The sequence below is a fragment of the Triticum aestivum genome, chromosome 4B, assembly GCF_018294505.1.
Source record: "Triticum aestivum cultivar Chinese Spring chromosome 4B, IWGSC CS RefSeq v2.1, whole genome shotgun sequence".
Classification (NCBI taxonomy): Eukaryota; Viridiplantae; Streptophyta; class Magnoliopsida; order Poales; family Poaceae; genus Triticum; species Triticum aestivum.
The window spans coordinates 577,084,236-577,102,289 of NC_057804.1; the positions used below are offsets into that span (position 1 = coordinate 577,084,236).

At 43.5% G+C, this 18,054-nt stretch overlaps 3 protein-coding genes across 3 annotated transcripts; 2 read left to right on the forward strand and 1 right to left on the reverse strand.

Moving 5' to 3' along the window:
• The first annotated feature begins 1,374 nt into the window (after window positions 1–1,374).
• Window positions 1,375–5,276, forward strand: LOC123093361 (uncharacterized). Its single transcript, XM_044515319.1, has 5 exons — window positions 1,375–1,598; window positions 2,644–2,910; window positions 3,490–3,621; window positions 3,747–3,863; window positions 4,676–5,276. Exons 2-5 carry the CDS (start codon window positions 2,644–2,646, stop codon window positions 5,009–5,011), a joined length of 852 nt encoding a protein of 283 aa, XP_044371254.1. The 5' UTR covers window positions 1,375–1,598; the 3' UTR covers window positions 5,012–5,276.
• A 1,326-nt stretch (window positions 5,277–6,602) lies between these two features.
• On the reverse strand, window positions 6,603–9,966 carry LOC123093363 (uncharacterized). Its single transcript, XM_044515320.1, has 9 exons — window positions 9,654–9,966; window positions 8,730–9,000; window positions 8,380–8,432; window positions 8,162–8,198; window positions 7,922–7,987; window positions 7,540–7,638; window positions 7,309–7,462; window positions 7,151–7,227; window positions 6,603–7,058 (listed from the first exon to the last, which is right to left on the reverse strand). The coding sequence occupies exons 1-9, from the start codon at window positions 9,755–9,757 to the stop codon at window positions 6,990–6,992; spliced, it is 930 nt and encodes a 309-aa protein (XP_044371255.1). The 5' UTR covers window positions 9,758–9,966; the 3' UTR covers window positions 6,603–6,989.
• A 6,753-nt stretch (window positions 9,967–16,719) lies between these two features.
• On the forward strand, window positions 16,720–17,595 carry LOC123089248 (uncharacterized). Its single transcript, XM_044510969.1, has one exon. It carries the CDS (start codon window positions 16,938–16,940, stop codon window positions 17,361–17,363), a length of 426 nt encoding a protein of 141 aa, XP_044366904.1. The 5' UTR covers window positions 16,720–16,937; the 3' UTR covers window positions 17,364–17,595.
• The last annotated feature ends 459 nt before the right edge of the window (window positions 17,596–18,054 follow it).

Here is an 18,054-nt window from a genome sequence, read left to right on the forward strand (position 1 = left end):
AACAAACAGAAAAAACGAAAAAGAAGAAAAGAAAAAGGAAACAGAAAGGAATTTGAAAATCTGAAGAACAAAAAGGAAATAGAAAGAGAAGAAAGGGAATTGAAAGAATGAAATAAAGAAACAGAAAAACAAAGAAAGAAAAAAAGAAAAAAAGAAAAAGAAAAATAAAAAAAAAGAAAAAGAAAAAGAAAAAGAAAAAAAACGGAAAAACCGATGAAAGCAACGAAAACCCGGTTCAGGGAACCTTCTAGAAGGTTCACAAAACCGGATTGGGCAGCTGGTAGCGTATCTAAGTGGGCTGGCCCAGGCAGCGTCGCTCGGTTGTCCCCCCCGTGCGAAGCGCCCGCATTTTGCCGCAGTGAGCGGCCAATAGGAAATTCCCTGACGCTCGCGTGCGTCAAGAATACAAGCATTCGCGCAGGGCGCGATTGAATGAGCTGGCCCGTTTCTTGGCGTTACAGCGAACCAGTGCTAAAAATCCCAAAAAACAACGCTATACCTAGGAATCAAACTCCCAACCCAACGATAGAGAGTGAGCGTTCCTTCCCACTTGAGCTGCTGCGTGATTGCAAGCAAAACGCGGCGCGACTACTTAAGAACTATATGTAGTGACTGATACAAAAATAAAAAATCGACCATTGAACATTTGTTGATATACGTTGAACATTTTCATAATATACAATGAACATTTCTCAAATACCCATTGAACCTCTTTTGTGATATATGCTGAACAATTTGAAAATACATATTTAACATTTTTGTGATATAACTTGAACAATTTGAAAATATACATTGAACATTTTTCTGATATATGCTGAACAATTTTTAAGTACACAATGAACATTTTCTTAATATAAGGTGAACATTTTCTTAAATATATGATGAACATTTTTTTAATATGCTATGAACTCTTGTATAATACACAAGAAAGGAAGAAAAATTAAAATAAACAGAGGAAACACACTGTTCATCATATTAAAGTATTAATGAAAAAATGCAGGATGAAACATTTCCTTAATGTAAAAGAGAAAAAAGAAAGAGAAAGATAAAACTAGAAATAGAAAAACAAAAATAACTAAAATAAATAGAAAGGTAAAACCGAAAGATAATAAATAAAACAAAACAAAAAGGCAACAGAAGAACACGAACGAAAAAACAAAACAGCGAACAGGCAGCACGCTCTGCAGCGAACTGGGCCGGCCGCCCGCGTGCGCTTCAGTGAAGCTGCAGCAGTTTGACGCACGCGGGCGTCAAATAGGGCTCGCCGCGTCCCCTGGGCCCGCTCTCGCTCGGCAGCCGCGCGCGTCCCAGAAACATCCTCCTCTTTAGCCCATTTAGGCCCATGTGAGCCCGCCACTCACATCATTCCCGGTCCTCATATGCGGTGGGGTGATGTACGGCAGCAGGCGCAGCGCTAGCACAAGAGAGAAATTAGGCGAGGTAGGAAGCCGAGACAGCAGCGTCCGCCTCCCTCCCTTGGGCCGACCAGACCCTAGCCCCCCACCGCATCGCCGCCGGGCCCCTCCGCCGCTCAGTCGCCGGCATCTCGCCGAAGGGCGCGTCGAGCTTGCCGGATCGGCCCCGCCGCCGCGGATCCAGTACGGGTTCCCTACTCTCCAGACCCCCCGCGTCCATCAGTTCTCCGTTGCTTGATCTGCCCGGGTCGATTGCTTCCCTGGGTTGCGATTTGGTTTCGTAGACTGAGCCGTGATCGGGATCCGAGAATCTTGGGCGGGATTCAGTAGGATCTTATATAGGGATCAAACCTTATTGGAACGATCGATCGTCCCCCTTTCTTAGCTGCTTTTTTATTTATTTTTGGGCGCAATGTCCCGATTGTCAAGTTGGATTTGGGTTGATGCCATACAGGCCCATTCGGTAATTAGCTAATGTGTTTTGTGGATATTTCGCAGCAGAATTTGATGCTGAGTGTGTGGTGAAATGATGTCCACATGCATCCTCACTTAATCCAACATCAGAGACTGATTTTAGTGGATTGCTTGAGTAGAACTGATACTTCACTATGTTAGATAAAGGGCACATCACTCCAGAACACATGTGATCTGAACATAATTCCTGTGTTTTAGTATCACTTCCTTAACCACAACGACATGGGATTAAGCTGTTCCCCAACAGATTCAGGCAAGAAAATAATCCATTACGCCACAAAATCCAAGTTTTAAGCGGTTTCACCACTTCCGTTGGATGAACAAAAGGTGAATACAGCATAACAGGTTTAACTCATGAGTTGTAGTAAAGCTTGTTGGAATGCCAATGTTAATTCACGAGGACACACTGAATGCAAAGTGGAAACATGATGCAGAGAAGGAACATATGATATGTTTGATTATATCTGTCTGACTGTGCATACACGTAGCAATCACTGGGTATTGTGTAATTAGGATCACCTTAAACTTGCTATTCCTTATCAATTTATGATCATTATCATTATTTGTTAGAAAATGTCAAAGTTGAAACCAATGTGGTAATACTCTGTCTCGTTCAACATGCAGTGTAATTTATGCATTCCTTGTTATGTTGGTTTTGCTCGTATCAGGCAGATAGTTGGGTGTCCAGTTCCAAGTAATCCTGTATGTTGTTTGGTGCCATATCATTAATCCAGTATAACAATCTTTGGTCCAGATGGCTCTTAATGAACGTCTCAGCAAATTTAAACAACAGCAGGAGAGATGCCAGACAACTCTATCCAGCATTGCTGCAACCCAAGCTTCAACCACAAAGTCACACAATGCTCCAAGGTCTAGACCAGCAAATGCTCCGTCAGCTCCAGCAAAACAGATACAGGCTATTAAATTCTCAAATGATACAGAAAGGCTTCAACACATCAATTCAGTGAGGAAGTCTCCTGTCGGAGCACAGATCAAATTAGTTATTGAACTGCTTTACAAGGTAAGTTGCCAAAAGTTCCACTTGATGGGATTACCCCGTCTTCCATTATTCCGCCCCATGCGTAGTGTGATACGGTTATCTGTTATCTGTTTTTCCTTGCAAAATAGCTACTAGTATAAATGATCATGCAATGCAAGTTGCTCATGCTGTTGCTCATGTTGTCTTATAGGACAATAAGTGATTTTTTGGATAAGTTCTGCTGTTGCTTATGTTGTCTTTAGGTTAGAGAAAAAAATTACAGTACTAGTTTTCTCTGGGTAACTATAAAACGAACAGAGCAGTGATGTCATAGGATATTGCTGTTGCTTTTAGTGACAAATATAATATATAATTGCGCTCTCAGTTATCAGATACTGGTGGTCCTAACGCAAAAATGGAGATATTTATTCAAGCCTGAAAAATGGTTCTGCACCTTATTTTGCATATTTAATTCTTGATTTTTTTCCCCAACTTATTAGCTTAATGTCAGACTTAATAGTACAGTAACAAAAAGAATGTTCTCTTACAGTGTTTGTCCTGAATATATGTTATAATGTGTTCTGTGTAAAATAATACCCCTCTTTTCTTGTGAACCTGCAGACAAGACTTGCTTATACAGCAGAGCAAATAAATGAAGCAACATATGTTGCAATTAATAGTAACAAGGCAGTCTTTGATAGTCTGACAAACAATCCCAAAGTACAATTTGATGGGAAGCGTTTCTCTTACAAGGTAATTGCATCGAGGATTATTTTGTTACACGTTGATAATTGAAATAGTTTCTCTTCCGTCGCGAAAGACTTTGTCTTTCATCTTACATTAGGTTGCATATTGACCCGCCATTTGAAATTATGCAGTCCAAGCATGATTTGAAGGGGAAAGATCAATTGCTTCATTTGATCAGAAGGTTTCCTGAGGGTCTTCCTGTTGTGGAGGTCAAGGATTCATATCCAACCGTATTGGATGATCTACAGGTGACTATTATTCTTGGTCTAAGATTTTGAGCAATCTGGTAGGTGCCACATTATTTTGCATGCTGTGCATCAAATTTGATGGTTGAACTAACTGTATATGTATTCAGAAACCAAGTAGTCTTATGTACAGAGGTTCGAGATTTTAATGTTGGGATCTTTTAGCGATCCTTGTTTTTTTTTCGTATATGTAAAGTACAGTTAAGTAGGATTCCATTGGTTATGTTCCAAAATTCTTATTACAGCGTAATGCTCAAAGCTACCTTTTCTATTGTGGAACAATTAACAGGATCTCGAGCTTTTATGGAGGTTAAATTTTAATGTTTGTTGTTGCTTTTGCGTGCACTTCTAGTGGTTATTGGAATATTTCAATGGTTGATTACTTCGCTGCTGGTAAATAATTGAACTTGATGGACTGTACACAACAGCACAGCCCTTCAGCTAAGCACAAAAAATGATATTTAGTTAACTTGAACCAGTGAGGAACTGAGGAATATATGAAGTTGATGTGTCCCATGACAGGCAATTTATTTGCTTGGAAACAGTGTTTCCTGGTGTCTGATGGAACACAGCCATAATGAATCGGTGAAATTACTTGCAGTCCCATAGTGGTGTTTCTTTGCTGCAGATAAATAGAGCAGCAAGCAAAGCACGACTTAGTTTCAAGATATTGAAACTAGGCAGATCGTTTACTGATCAGTGTTTCAGTACTGGTGTTACTTTGTGGAGTCAGTCTCTTCATTGCATTGGTGTGAGCAAACTAGGAATTCATCCCAGAAGTCCGATGTATATGGCTGAAATCTTGTTTTCCGCAGGCTCTCAAAGCCTCAGGTGATGTCTGGTGGCTGTCAAGCATGGACTCCCAGGAAGACATTGTGTACCCAAATGATCCCAAATCGAAGATCAAGGTCGATGCCGACTTGAAGCAGCTGTACCGGGAGATAGAGCTGCCACGGGACATGATCGACATCGAGAAGGAGCTGCTGAAGAACGGCCACAAGCCAGCAACCGACACGACCAAGCGGCGTGCAGCGGCGCAGATTCATGGCCAGCGACCAAAGCCGAAGGCCAAGAAGAAGCAGAAAGAGATCACTAAAAGGACCAAGCTCACGAATGCGCATCTGCCTGAGCTGTTCGACCTGCCCCGTTAAGTGCAAGAAGCAAATGGCGCATATAAGTTTCGGGGCATTTATTCATGTGGGAGCTCGCAATAATACTTTTATATACACAATCATTTTTGTTTCTGTGTTACTCTACCATTGGGGGAAATGATTGATGCATCTCAAAACTTAAAACTGAGGATGGGATGCTTATGCTTGTTATATATCAAAGTTATACTTTGACAATACATTGTGCGTTCCTGTATAAAATATTAAAATGAATTGAGATGAACAAGCGACCTTGCAATGGTCATTATATCTTTACTGTTATTACTACTCCCTCTGTCCCATAATGTAAGACATTTTTTGACACTAGTGTAGTGTCAAAAAAACGTCTTACCTTGTGGGACGGAGGGAGTACATGGCAATTTGTGAGGTACCGTCTCTCAAGAACCCCTCTATATAGTCACCAGTGTAATAATGTCAATACTGTACTTCTTTTTATGTCACCAGTGTAATAATGTCAATACTGTACTTCTTTTTATGAGAAGGATTCGGATCGATTATAAAGGTTCCATCAGAAGTACAAAGCACTCCTAGACCAGTGAACGACCACTGTCTCCGCCGGAACAAGCCGCTAACGCTAGGGTACTATTTAGTTAGCTTTGTACTCCCTCGGCTCCAAAATATAGTGCTATTCTCGTGCTTCAACTTTGACCATAAATTTAACTAGCGAGACCGACAACGGCGGGAGCAAAAGTTATACCAGTGAATTCGTATTTAAAAATAGATTTCAATTATATAATTTTTTCTGCGCAACGGAGGGAGTACTAAAATCCATCTACGATCACTAAATTAGGCTCATGCAGTCACTTTGATCACTGGATTTTAGACTGTCTGATTTACAATCAGTAAGGTTGTTTACGTGCAGCTATGATGGCATGATCACTAGGGTAGGCAGGGTTGGCTACTGGATTTGCGTAACGTAACATACAGTCTGAAGAATTCGTACTCCCATGCCAGGTTTGCCTTTGTTAGAGCCCAGCAGTGCTCAAACTTTCAGCACGGGAAGGGATCTGGTCTGAACTTGTTCCGGTTTCATGAACCGATGAGCACAGGTTTTGGTTCAAAGCCATATTGATATACCAACATCAACAAACAAATGGACCTCAAGTTTAACTCAAGATTTCAGAAGTGACCTTGTCAGAAAATCGAGCAGTTGGATAAGGACAGTCCAGATAGAATAGCAGAATATACGACACGAATGATCCATGGATATAACCCCAACTTGTACCTTTTCCAGTTTAGGGGTTTTATTTCATAATTGAGTTTTCCATGATTTCCATTCTTGGCAGATCAAAAGATAAATGACAAATGATTTTATTTTGTATCATCTACATACAACAAATGCATATGCAAAGCAATTATGTTACACTGGTGAGGGTTTAACTTATTTCATGCTAAAACTAACTATAACAATAAGTTTCTGAGTTTTGGAAGGAAAATATGATTATTATTTATTAGTATTGAAAATTTATGATGTTCAGATGTTTTTAATCAAATCGGGCTGTGCACCTTGGCCCAGTTGGCCTGTTCGATCCAAACAGCCCTAGCCAAACATAGAATTGTAGACTCAGTCAAAAAACTAAAAGGCCCGACCCAACTATGGCCAAAGGAGCTTAATCACAGATCTTATTACGAATGTTTGTTGGCATGGATGTACATTTGTTCTTGAAGACTCACAAGAATGAACCCAGAGCCATCAGATGGGCTTGTTTCACAAACTGTACAGTAACAAAAGAACGAAGCATTCAGATGAAAAGCCCACACATACATCAACAGCATTCTGGACACCCCTACTGTCGCCCATGTAGACGATTCCAAGGATTTTGAACTTTACAATCTTTTATCATGTGCAAGATGGTAAAACATATTCACTGACACCGTCCTGCTTTTTCTAAATCAAGAGGACTGATGGCATACTTTCACCTGCACAAAGGATATGGGAATAAATCCCCTGTTAACTAGCCTAGTGGGTGGAACTGAAGGAGAGTAAGCACAGATCTGATGACTGGCGAGCACCATCCATGTCAACCATCTACAAATAACCAACATAAGAGCAATTCAACTTAGAGCTCTATAACTAAATGGAAAAATGCATACCTCTTTTGAAATGAAAATCATATATACCTTGAATCCTACATGATCATAGAGCCTCCGAGCTGGCAAGTTATCCTTATGTACATGAATATAAATACTTTCAGCACCTACAATAAGGGGCGAAGGTATCAGCGGATGAACTACTATTATCTGTGGTTTTACAATTCCAGACAAGCCTAATGCTTTACCATCGAGTCTTGCAGCATCAATGGCCAATAACAACATGTTGCTGGCAATCCCTTGACGCCGTGCATACTTAGCAACACAAACATTGGTTAAATATCCAAATTTTGGCTGATCTGGCTGATAGATTCTAGAGTAAAATGGCGTGTTTCCAGGCTCCTGTGAATAATTTCAAAACGTAACTTCCAAAGACACAGGCAGGAGTAATACAAAGATATTGGTGCTATTTTCCATACCGCGGGATATGTCTCCCCATATAGAGGATGCCTGACACATAGATCTACCGTACCAACAACACTATTCAGCACAGTTCGTGTAACGTCATCATTCTTTACCTGCAATATATTACCGTGGGCAAGATGTTAATTAACCGTGAAATATAAGGAAAATATAATCAAAGCAACATTTAAAAGTGATTGAAAATGTAGACCTAATTTTTGTTTAAAAGATCTCTAACAACAGAAAAGTGAAGTTTTAACTTGTCCGTTGTTGGGTAGCCATTTTCGCGTGTCTTCCCTCAAAGCATATCTCAGAACTAGCATAACATACTATTTCATGAACAACATGCTTACACAAAATGCAGTAATAAATGGGTTACAAATAGCTTTACTCTCATACCGCAACAAAACAGGTATACTTCTCTCCAACCTGCCTGCTACATCGTTTCTTTAAAGCATGAAATTCCTGCAGTGAGATGACTGACGATGATACATTTGACATATTGCAAGAAAATGATACACGGCTACAAGTGTCAACTTTTAAATGATCAGCTGGTGGAAAATGTGCACGTGTCGACATCATTACCATCCCACTTGCCTCTAGTAACACAAAAATATGACTAACTGATTACACACGTACCTGTGATGCAAACTTTCTTTTGAAGCTTTCAACATAGCTGCAGTGAGAAAACAACAGTACAATAGATTTTAGTTACAAGGATATTAACTACTCCCTCTGTAAACTAAATAACTAATATAAGAGCGTTTAGATCACTACTTTAGTATTCTAAACACTCTTATATTAGTTTACGGAGGGAGTAACAAAAAGTGCACCAGCACTGTAATTTAGATACTAACCGATCGCCTGACTGATCTTCATAATGATCTTCTGCTCTCAACCATGCGGCAATCTATAAAGTCTTGGTAAGAAGAGATGTAAGGCATAGTGGTAATGTAAATGTTATTTCGTTACTTCATAGCACTAACTAAATTGTGAAGGTAAATGATTTGGAATATAAATGTTAGTATTTACAGATCTCATGCTCTGAGCTTATTAGCATGAGAAACAAAAGACAGGTAGCCTATTAATTATTGTCACTAACTCATCATAAACACATGTGCCGACCATGTCAATCAGAAATGGACGACTATAAGTTATTGCCCAGAATCAGCGAATGTATATTTTTTGCAAGTAACAAGAATAATACCCAGTATTCCTCATCCATTATAGCCTCCCGAGCAACATAGCGACCAAAATATCTTGTGTATTTGCAATCACTTTTCTCAATAGGGGGTCGAAGACGATTGAAACGGAGATCAGATGGTTCTGCTGGATGCAAAGGTGTTGGCGTCGTCACTGTTGTCCTATTGGATAAACTTGATGAAACTCCAGGAATGGATGCTTTTCTGGCAACATTAACACTATGGGCAATCATTTCCTCTTTTCCACCGTTTGTAGAGACCACGGGTTCATCTTTCCTGAAAGAAAAAACTGATTTTGCATGAAAATAATGCACGACATGGGCAAAATGTAAGCGTGATGTGACCTTTCACATATCCATGCTAGTTCTATGCTTACAAAGCAAGAAAAGACCACGAGATTCAGAAACCTAATCCGGGTAAAATTGGGTTCTAGTCGTACCGCGAGTATTCAGCTTCACAATTACACGACAAGTAATGATATGTTTTCAAAGTACTGTGCAGTTCTGCATCCGAGCAAAAACACTTTGCAGCATTGTTGTTTTCCAGAACAACATATCAGTATCTTTATCTTCTCCGCTTTGAATGAAATTGTAGCAAAAAGTTGGCGATCGGTAAATTAGCCCACAAGAATTCAACAAATAATAATGTGAATCATAGATCCTAAACTGAACTATCTGACTACCCTTCCGGGTCAGGAATTGATGAATAATTACATCTTGCAACAGGCAATCAGTGTCCAACGAAGCTCTCAAATCCTTTTGATCTACTTGATCCCTATTCAAGCAGGCATGTCCCTGCCTTTGCTGCAACGAGCGGCTAAGAACACGAAATCCCTCGCTCCTCGAACAAGAAAAGCTACCAGTCTAGCAGTCCACGGACCCGGCGACCAAACCGACCGCAAACATAGGAAGTGGATAAAGGCTGCTCACATCGGCGTGGCGGCGAGGCGCCGGCGGAGGAGGACTCCCCGGCCACCGAAGCCGCGCCGCCCGCCGGCCAGCGGCGGCGGCGGCGCGACGGCTCCGCTCGCCATCCCGGACTTGCTAGCTCCTGGTCCAAGGGGGCAGGGGGTGGAGGTGCTCTCCGGCGGCGCGGCGAGGGGAAATGCTGGGCGCGGCGGGGTCCGGGTTGGCGGTCTACCCGGGCACCGCACCACCAACCTCGCGGCTGCTTCCCCCTCTCTGCCTTCAGCTCTCTGCTAGTAGTTGTTCTGCTCCCTCTATCCGTGTCCCTTTTTCTGTGGGCCTGACGCGTCCGGTTTGCTGGATTGGGATCTTTTTTCCGGTGGATGGCCGCCGCCTACAGCTTGTTTCGTGCGCACCAAGCGCCCACGTCTCGGCGCCGTGGCCCCGCAGCTCTACCGCGTGACTGTGTGAGTGACCACATGATTCGCCATATAGGGCATTTTGTTTACAAATAATTATAGTGCGTCTATTCATTCATCGCATTATCCTTGTGGCTGCCACATGTGCCAAGGAGAAAAGCACGGCAATATTTGTATTTTTGGTGGGGCAAGAGGGATTTGAGGGGGGCAGTTTGACACATTTGGAACAAACTCATACTGCTTTCCGGGGAAAAACAAACATACTACTTCATGGAATGCAAATTGAGGTTTATCCTTCAATTGTGCATTTGCTGTCTAAGAGCATCTACAACCGGACTTGCTTGATATGAGCCCATATACGTTTGCGGACGCGTCCGTGGACAACACCCAACCACTCATTTTGTTTTTGTCCGCAGCCATCCCTCGTATTCAAATCCCCCATATCCATGCAACCACATGCAACGTAGATTAACAGAACGTACATAAACGCATGGCATTCATGCGACCGGACATTAATAAGTTCAACATCAAACCGGACATGGCAACTCTTTTCGCGAACACGCGAAGCTTGCGTATCTTTTCATTGATAGAAGAAAAGAGAATGAGTAAAAAAAAAGAAGATACAACACATGACATGAACGTAAGGAGGCGTGAGCATGGTGCCCAGAGCAGAGAGAGATAGATGGGGGTGCTTAGCTCGAACAGGGTGAAGGACACAACTAAACCACCAAAACTAAAACTAGAGGAGCAGACCAAATCAACAAGTCGAACATCTTCAAATCCAACACCTGGACACCACGAGCTAGCAAGATAGCGCCTTCAAGAAGGAGAACGCCGTTGTGACGCTGCCGCCATCCAATTAGAAGAACAAGACCTAGGGTTTTCCCTGATGCTCGAAGAGGGGCACGAATAAAGGCCATGGCAGCACCTCCAGGAAGGGAAATGATTCCCGCGAGTGTCGCCGCCGCAAACATCTGCAAGTCAAGCATGGATTTTGCCTGACCTGAGTCCTAGCAATCCCGGTGTTCAGTAACTTCAACTTCAAATACATAGATAGTTAAATAGCTTCATACGACATCCAACTAGATATTGGCGTGTCATGCACTGGGCCAACATGAAGTTGTCGTCAAGGGATCAACCTTGCACAAGTGCGCTTCGGTGTACTCCCACTAAATGAGGTAGCTCAACTGCCAACCAACATGATAGAATATCTTGTCAGAAAATTTAACCGCGCCATGGACAAGACTGACGGCCCTAAAGTCCTTGATGTCCATGCCCCCTTCCAACTTATATTAGCTAGCAGAGAGACAAGGTCATTATTGGGTCACAGGCAAACCACACATGTCGCTTCGGTAAAACACATCCAGGGCTCTCATGAAGTCGAACGCAGTGACGTGCCAACAAGAAGTGTAGAAACGCCCGGTGAACCCATCCGGTCCCAACACCTTATGTGGTGGCATGGCCTTAACCACCTTAAGAACCTCCTCCTTGGTGAATGGCTCGTCGAGGTGCAGTAGATCAAAACTTGGTAGATCAAGTGCCTCCAAGTTCAGAGAGTGGACGCATCATGAGGAGGAGCCGAACAGATTGGTGTAGTACTCGTCCACTCCTTTGGCAATGCTCTCCTACCCGGTTAGGATTTCTACCCAACTTTGATATGAGCGAAATGGTTGTCCTCCACAACAACAATCTCACTCCACGAACGACAAAGACATCCCGGCCATAGTGTTGTTCGTGGATGACTACGAGCTCCCTGGCACACTCGAGCTTTCGACCATGTGGGAGGAGACGGAGAAGAGAAAGAAAAGGGCAAAGAAGGAAACAAAAAGAGAGAAAGATGAACTGAGGGCAATTAACTAAGCTATTATATACATTAGGGAAAAAGAGCAACCATTTTCAGCAGGAATCCTCCCGCCAAAACTGTGTCAACCTACATGGCATGGGTCAACCGACCACCTGGCATGGTCAGACCAGTTTAGAGCATCTACAACTGCAGGGTGCAAATCTGGCCCCTCGAACATCCGCGAACAGTGACTGGGAGGGCCTCAAAATTGACCACTTGCAACCACATACCCTATTTTCGAAACACCTATTACATGCAGCGCCATGCACGACGATCATCCCGCCTGTCTTGGGCCGGTTGGACGGTCAAAACACACCAAAAAATGCTTATAGTTAAGATTTTCACACCCGTATTAGTCTCACCTCGCCGCGTGACGAGCTAGTCAACCGGCTTAAATAGTCGGGTTGTGCGGAAGCGATGACATTATTGGATCCTTTGTGAAGAAGATAGACTGTTACTATAAATCTTCTATGTTTTATCACACAAAAGATTCATAGTCAGGGTCTATCTCCTTTACTAGAGAAACAATCATATCCATACTGCTTTTTATAAATCACATTTTGTCAACAAAAAAACATGAACAAAATAGAATATCTACTGCATTGTAGTAAGGGTATCCACGTACATGAACGAGACGAACTTGACACTCGACCAATAATTATCAACTGATGAAATGTAGTCTAGTGTCAAGTTACCTCGCTCACACAGCGGTAATTGATAGACCTACACACCAACAGAGAAGCTTGCCGCCATGCGCCGGCACGGCTATTTAAGCCGGTTGACATCCGCCTCGCCCGATGACGTGGGACTAAATTTTTCGGTGCCCCAATGAGAGAGGACAGGGCTTCAGTCGCTGCAAGTGGGACCGCCACGACCTGCAGCGGGGTCGGCGGATGCGCCTAGGCGCGCCCGGGCTTCCACATACCCGTTCCATATTTGGGTTGGATATAAGGGGTGTCGGTTAGTCCGGGCGTTTGAGGCCTGATTGAGGCGCCCATCTGGGTCAGATTTTCGTGACTGGTCAGTGACCGGGCTGGCCGCCCGGACGTTGAGGCCGGTTTGGTGCGCTCGGCTATAGATGCTCTTAGGACCCGCCATAGATGTCTTACTCACATAATGGACCTAGATGGGTGTTTTTAAACTTATATGACCTACCAGAAGCACCGAAGAAACTTTTAAGATCGCTCATGTGTCAACTTTGTCAATCTCAAGATCTGTTGTCTCTATCTCTCAAAGATGCTCACAGAGATAGGGAGTGTGTGGTTGCATCCATAGAGATAAGTGTTCATGATGTATATAAGAGTCTGCATTTGTATTGTGTTCCTTACAAAAAAAGTTAAGGAAACATTTTACTCTTTAATGAAATTATCACTAGCACGGAGCATGTTACAAGGCATAATATTGGTCCCTCTACAAAGATACTCCTTCCGTTCCTAAATATTTGTCTTTCTAGAGATTTCAACAAGTGACTACATACGGAGCAAAATGAGTGAATATACACTCTAAAATGTGTCTATGTACATCCATATGTGGTAGTCCATTTGAAATCCTAAAAAGACAATTATTTAGGAACGGAGGGAGTATTATAGTTTTTTTAGGGGTGAATTTTTATTGTTGTCACGGTACAGTGCTCAAAAGCCTCAAATTAGGGTGCTCTTTACTAAGGCTGGTCACAATGGGCAAGAACATAAACTAGTAACTTCACACTTCCCTAGACTATGTTACTACCACCATAGTGGATAGGAACATCTATGTAGTGTCATGCAACGATGTATTTATTAGGTTATTGTCTCATTGTTTCTTGAAGTGTGTGATGTTCCGATAACTTAGCTAGTTACCACAAGCACCTCTCTCTTCACTAAATACGTGCCACATAAGCAAAGTTGTATTGGAGTGTGTGATGTTACTCCTAAGTTCCCCCCACTGTGACCAGCCTAAAGTGTATGCCCACATTTGGGAAACGTCTCTAATCCTTGACTGCTCTTAATTTGGTAAAATAATTTGGTTCAACTTGTCATTAATTTTGCATTTAGTATAGCATAATTAATATCTCCAGACAAGATAAGCAAGAACATCCTACATAAACCCGGCATAGCCAGCCATCTAGTTACCACACACCGACATCTGATCATCTTCAGGAGCCATTTGGTGCGGTGATCATTAGCCAAAATTCATAACAAATCTAAGATGAGGACTGGCTGCTTGTTCTTCCTGGTCCTTGCCCTTGTGGTTCTATCTTGAGGCACGTACATTCCTCCTCCAAGCAAATTCTTTTCCATGTAGGAGCAATTGCTGTACCTCCTCTATCTATATGACAAAATCGTGGTGATGTGAACCTCGTAGCAGATCCATGGTAATCTTTTAATACTGATTTTCTCTTCGTTGTTTGCTCTGGGATCGATCCACAGGCGTGGCCATGAAGGTGACGGCCGTGGACTGCGAAACATTCTGGTACAAAGGGAATTGCAATTTGGAGGTGTGCCAATACCGTTGCAACAAAATATGGGGAAGCAACGCTGTTGCTAGTTGTGAGCATGACTTCGCGTGTATTTGCACCGTCTGTCCTCCCCCTCCAAAGATTTGAACCATCCGTGCTGTGAATGGTTTCCAAGTGATAAGTAACATAGGAATAATGTATTGGTCTACCTGGCTTTGAGCGGCCGTTGTTAAAAGAAAAATGATACTGATGGATGTGCCGTTGTTTTACTTCCTGAGTTATTCTGACAAGTTTAATATATCAGTTTTGTAAAGCCGGTGCTAGGCTCGCCCGTCGTGCTCCCGCATATCCCAGGACCCCCTCATCGCACGTCTCTCCCGTAGCACCGGTTGCGCCCTCACAACACCGGAGGCCCCCGCTCACAACAGCGGCTCGCAACACGGCGCCCTTGTATTGCGCATGTATATATAAAGAATAATCTCTTGTCAGTAGATAGAGATCAGTTAAACGTGGAAAGAACGGTCTGTGCTTTGGATCATCGTCTTTGTCATCCACTGGCAATGGTTGATGACTTCCCGGCTATAGTTATAGGCTCAAGGGGTGCGGAGTAGGTGCAGCAACGAGCTAGACTTGGGGCTCATTTGATTCAAAGGATTTTCATAAGAATTTTGAAGGATTAGAATCCTTATAATTTTTTTATGTTGGTTGTTTGATTTTCTATGGTGGTTGTTTGATTCATAGGATTGAATTATATAGGAATTTTTTTTAAGGATTTTTCCGTACTACTTTTCATAGGATTTCTAGCATCCACTCAAACATTTTTGAAAGAATTATTTATTTTATTCTATGCTGCAATCAAACAACCTAAAATCCTGAAGTATTAAGATGAGCATGATATTTCAATCATATGTTTTTCTATTCGCATATTTTTAGAATCCTGCGAATCAAAGAGGCCCTCAGGATGCACTACGATCGTGTGTGGGGCCATAAATCTTACGGATAAAACTTACCAAAAAGCATAAAATGGAGCTCGGAGACAGAGAATTGTTTAATATATGGCTTTTGACCCTTTGAAAGGAAGAAAACCTTGAGCTCATTGTTTTTGCTAGTTCTTTTTGAATGATTTGGATATTGCTCACCACACCCGCCGCGCCGTGGTGCTAGTTTATTTGTTTATACTTTTGCAATAGAGTGGTAGTGTTAATGTACACATGATCCGGCCGAGTGCTTAATGTGATGAGTCATGCATGTCACGGTTTGTAAATGATCTATCAAATAAGTACGTGGCCCCATCCCCGCGTGGCTCCCTCCCCAGGAGCGACACGGGCGGCGACCCCACTCACCGAGCGCCCAGCCACCCCCACCCCCTCCTCCCCTTGACGTTTCCGGTGCCTCCCGCGGGGGTGGAGCGGGCGACGGCGGGGCCGATTCTTTCTCTCCCGCGACGGCGTCCTCCACGATTTGGGGAGTTCATGGCGGCGGGCGGCGCCGTCACGTCTCTTGCATTGGCGTTATGGTGAGGTGGGCGGCCTGGGATGTGTGGGCGTCTCGGCGGCTACAACGGCTGCCTGGGGGCGGGCTCGAAGACCCATATCAGGACGAAGATATGTTCGCTCCGACCACGGGGTTGGTCGTCGGAGCCTGCGATAGGTCAGTCGGTGCACTGAGGTTTCAGTTGTCGTGCAGTTAGATTCATTAGTGGCTCTATCGATCTTTAGAGATGATTCACTTGTTCGCTCTTCGTATGGTTATCTAGCTTTGGAGATCAAGTCCATGAGAGAGAACCAGATGTTTATTTCACAAAAGTTTCATCGTAGTCAGAATAGGGTAGCAGATTGTTTAGCGAGATATAGCCGTACCGAGCGTAGCATAGGTGTGTAGCTATATGGACGGCCTTCATGTAATGAGGATATTTGACTCTTGACTGTAACTCTATAATTCTCGAATAAAACACTTTTATCCCGGCAAAACAAACAAAAATGAGAGCCAAATCTTGATATAGTTTAGCTTATGCTAAGAACACGTGTAAGAGGACTCATCGTGCCGTACAGGTACAGCAAAAAGTTGTAGAGCCATGTTGCTGCATGGGCGCAGCTTCAAGCACAAGCCCGGCTGGTTCGATCCTACGCGCGCGTCCGTAACCGCGCAATATTCGGGTTGTCGAGCTCGAGCAGCTTGTCTCGGCATCCGATTCCATGCTCACCAGCTACGAAGGTGAAGAAAGAATCTCCCCTTTGCGGCTTTACATAACAGCCCAGTACCGCCCACACCAACGATCAGTGGATAATAATGCACAAATCTGAATATGTTCCTTTATATGATACGCTCCAGTGGCAAGGAAGCGCAGTGGCGTCTCCAGCAACCAGGGTTCGAGCCACGTCGGGGACAAATTTCTGGTTTCTCACAAGGAATGCTTCTCCTATATCAATAAACCATGGGTGCTAGTGCCCATGAGTTTCATCCTTTATATGATACGGATCGATCGATAGTCAAAAAGGTTTGCTGATCAAAAGCATAGATATCGGTAGGTGCTCGTGTGCTTGCCTCTCAAGATTGGTCCAGCCAAACACAGAATAAAAGAGAGAAATTCTGGAGAGCACCACGATCACATGGTAAAGACCTTTAGACTTTCGGGCCAGAGAGTGCAGGAGAGTCTACTTTGCACTTGGAGCGTGTGCAATCGACAGCGGCTGATCGACAGCATCACGAGCATGGGGAGGCCGTCTTCCACGGAGAAGCTGGTGTGCGTGGCCCTGGCGGCGCTGGCCGTGCTGTCGCCGCTGTACATGGACCGGGAGTTGGAGGCGGAGGAGGAGGAGGAGGAGGAGGGATGGGGCCTGTTGTTGCCGTCGGCGCTGTGGCTGCCGGCGCTGCTGGTGGTGCTCATCCTGGCCATCAACGTGGCGTGCTTCGTCGACCGGAGGGTCGTCAGGTTCGACCCCTACTGGATCCACCGCGTCGGGGGCTCCTCCTGCGGCCTCATGGCCACGCTGCTGCTGCTCGGCTTCGTCCTCAAGTGCAAGGCCTCCTTCTAGGCGAGCCACACGGCCTGCTGTGGCTGTGGGTGGTCTCCGTCTCCATTTTCTTTCATCTCAGATGATGAATCGATCTCATAGCAGCTCCTGTCTGATTGGCCAGTTCTCTTCTGCTCCTTTTATCTTACTGAATCATGTTCTTGAGCGCACCGCTATGCAGTGTATAGTGTTTCTGGTGCTTGCAAAAGGAATTCAGTAATGTGCATGGTTACAAAGAGGTTTGAGCTCTTTCTGACTGTCCATTTGTGCTGGATTTGTATATATTTTTCTCTCTCCCGGCAATACAGGCTTGTGCAGGCTTTGCCATGCTGCCTTCTGCATGCTTATATAATATAGTAGCTTTGATTTAGAACACAATATTTCATCATTAATTACTCACTAATACACATGGCAACTCGGTTTAGAAAGAAAAAACAGTCAACATGCTTAAGATCTGGTCACCTACAAATTGAATTAGTTCTTGAAGTGTTTACGGTCTAGTTCAAACATTTCTCGGTAATCCCCCTGATCTGAGCCCTTTTTGGTTATGCTGGCCTTATTTATTTATTTAGTTTCGAGAAGAGGATTATGCTGGATTTGTCAGTTCTACAACTTGATTTCTCAAATAAACTTCTACCTGTTTTATTGCTTTGATTTCGGATACATTTTTCATCACTAATTCACCACACAAAAACTTTCAAGCCAAAATGAA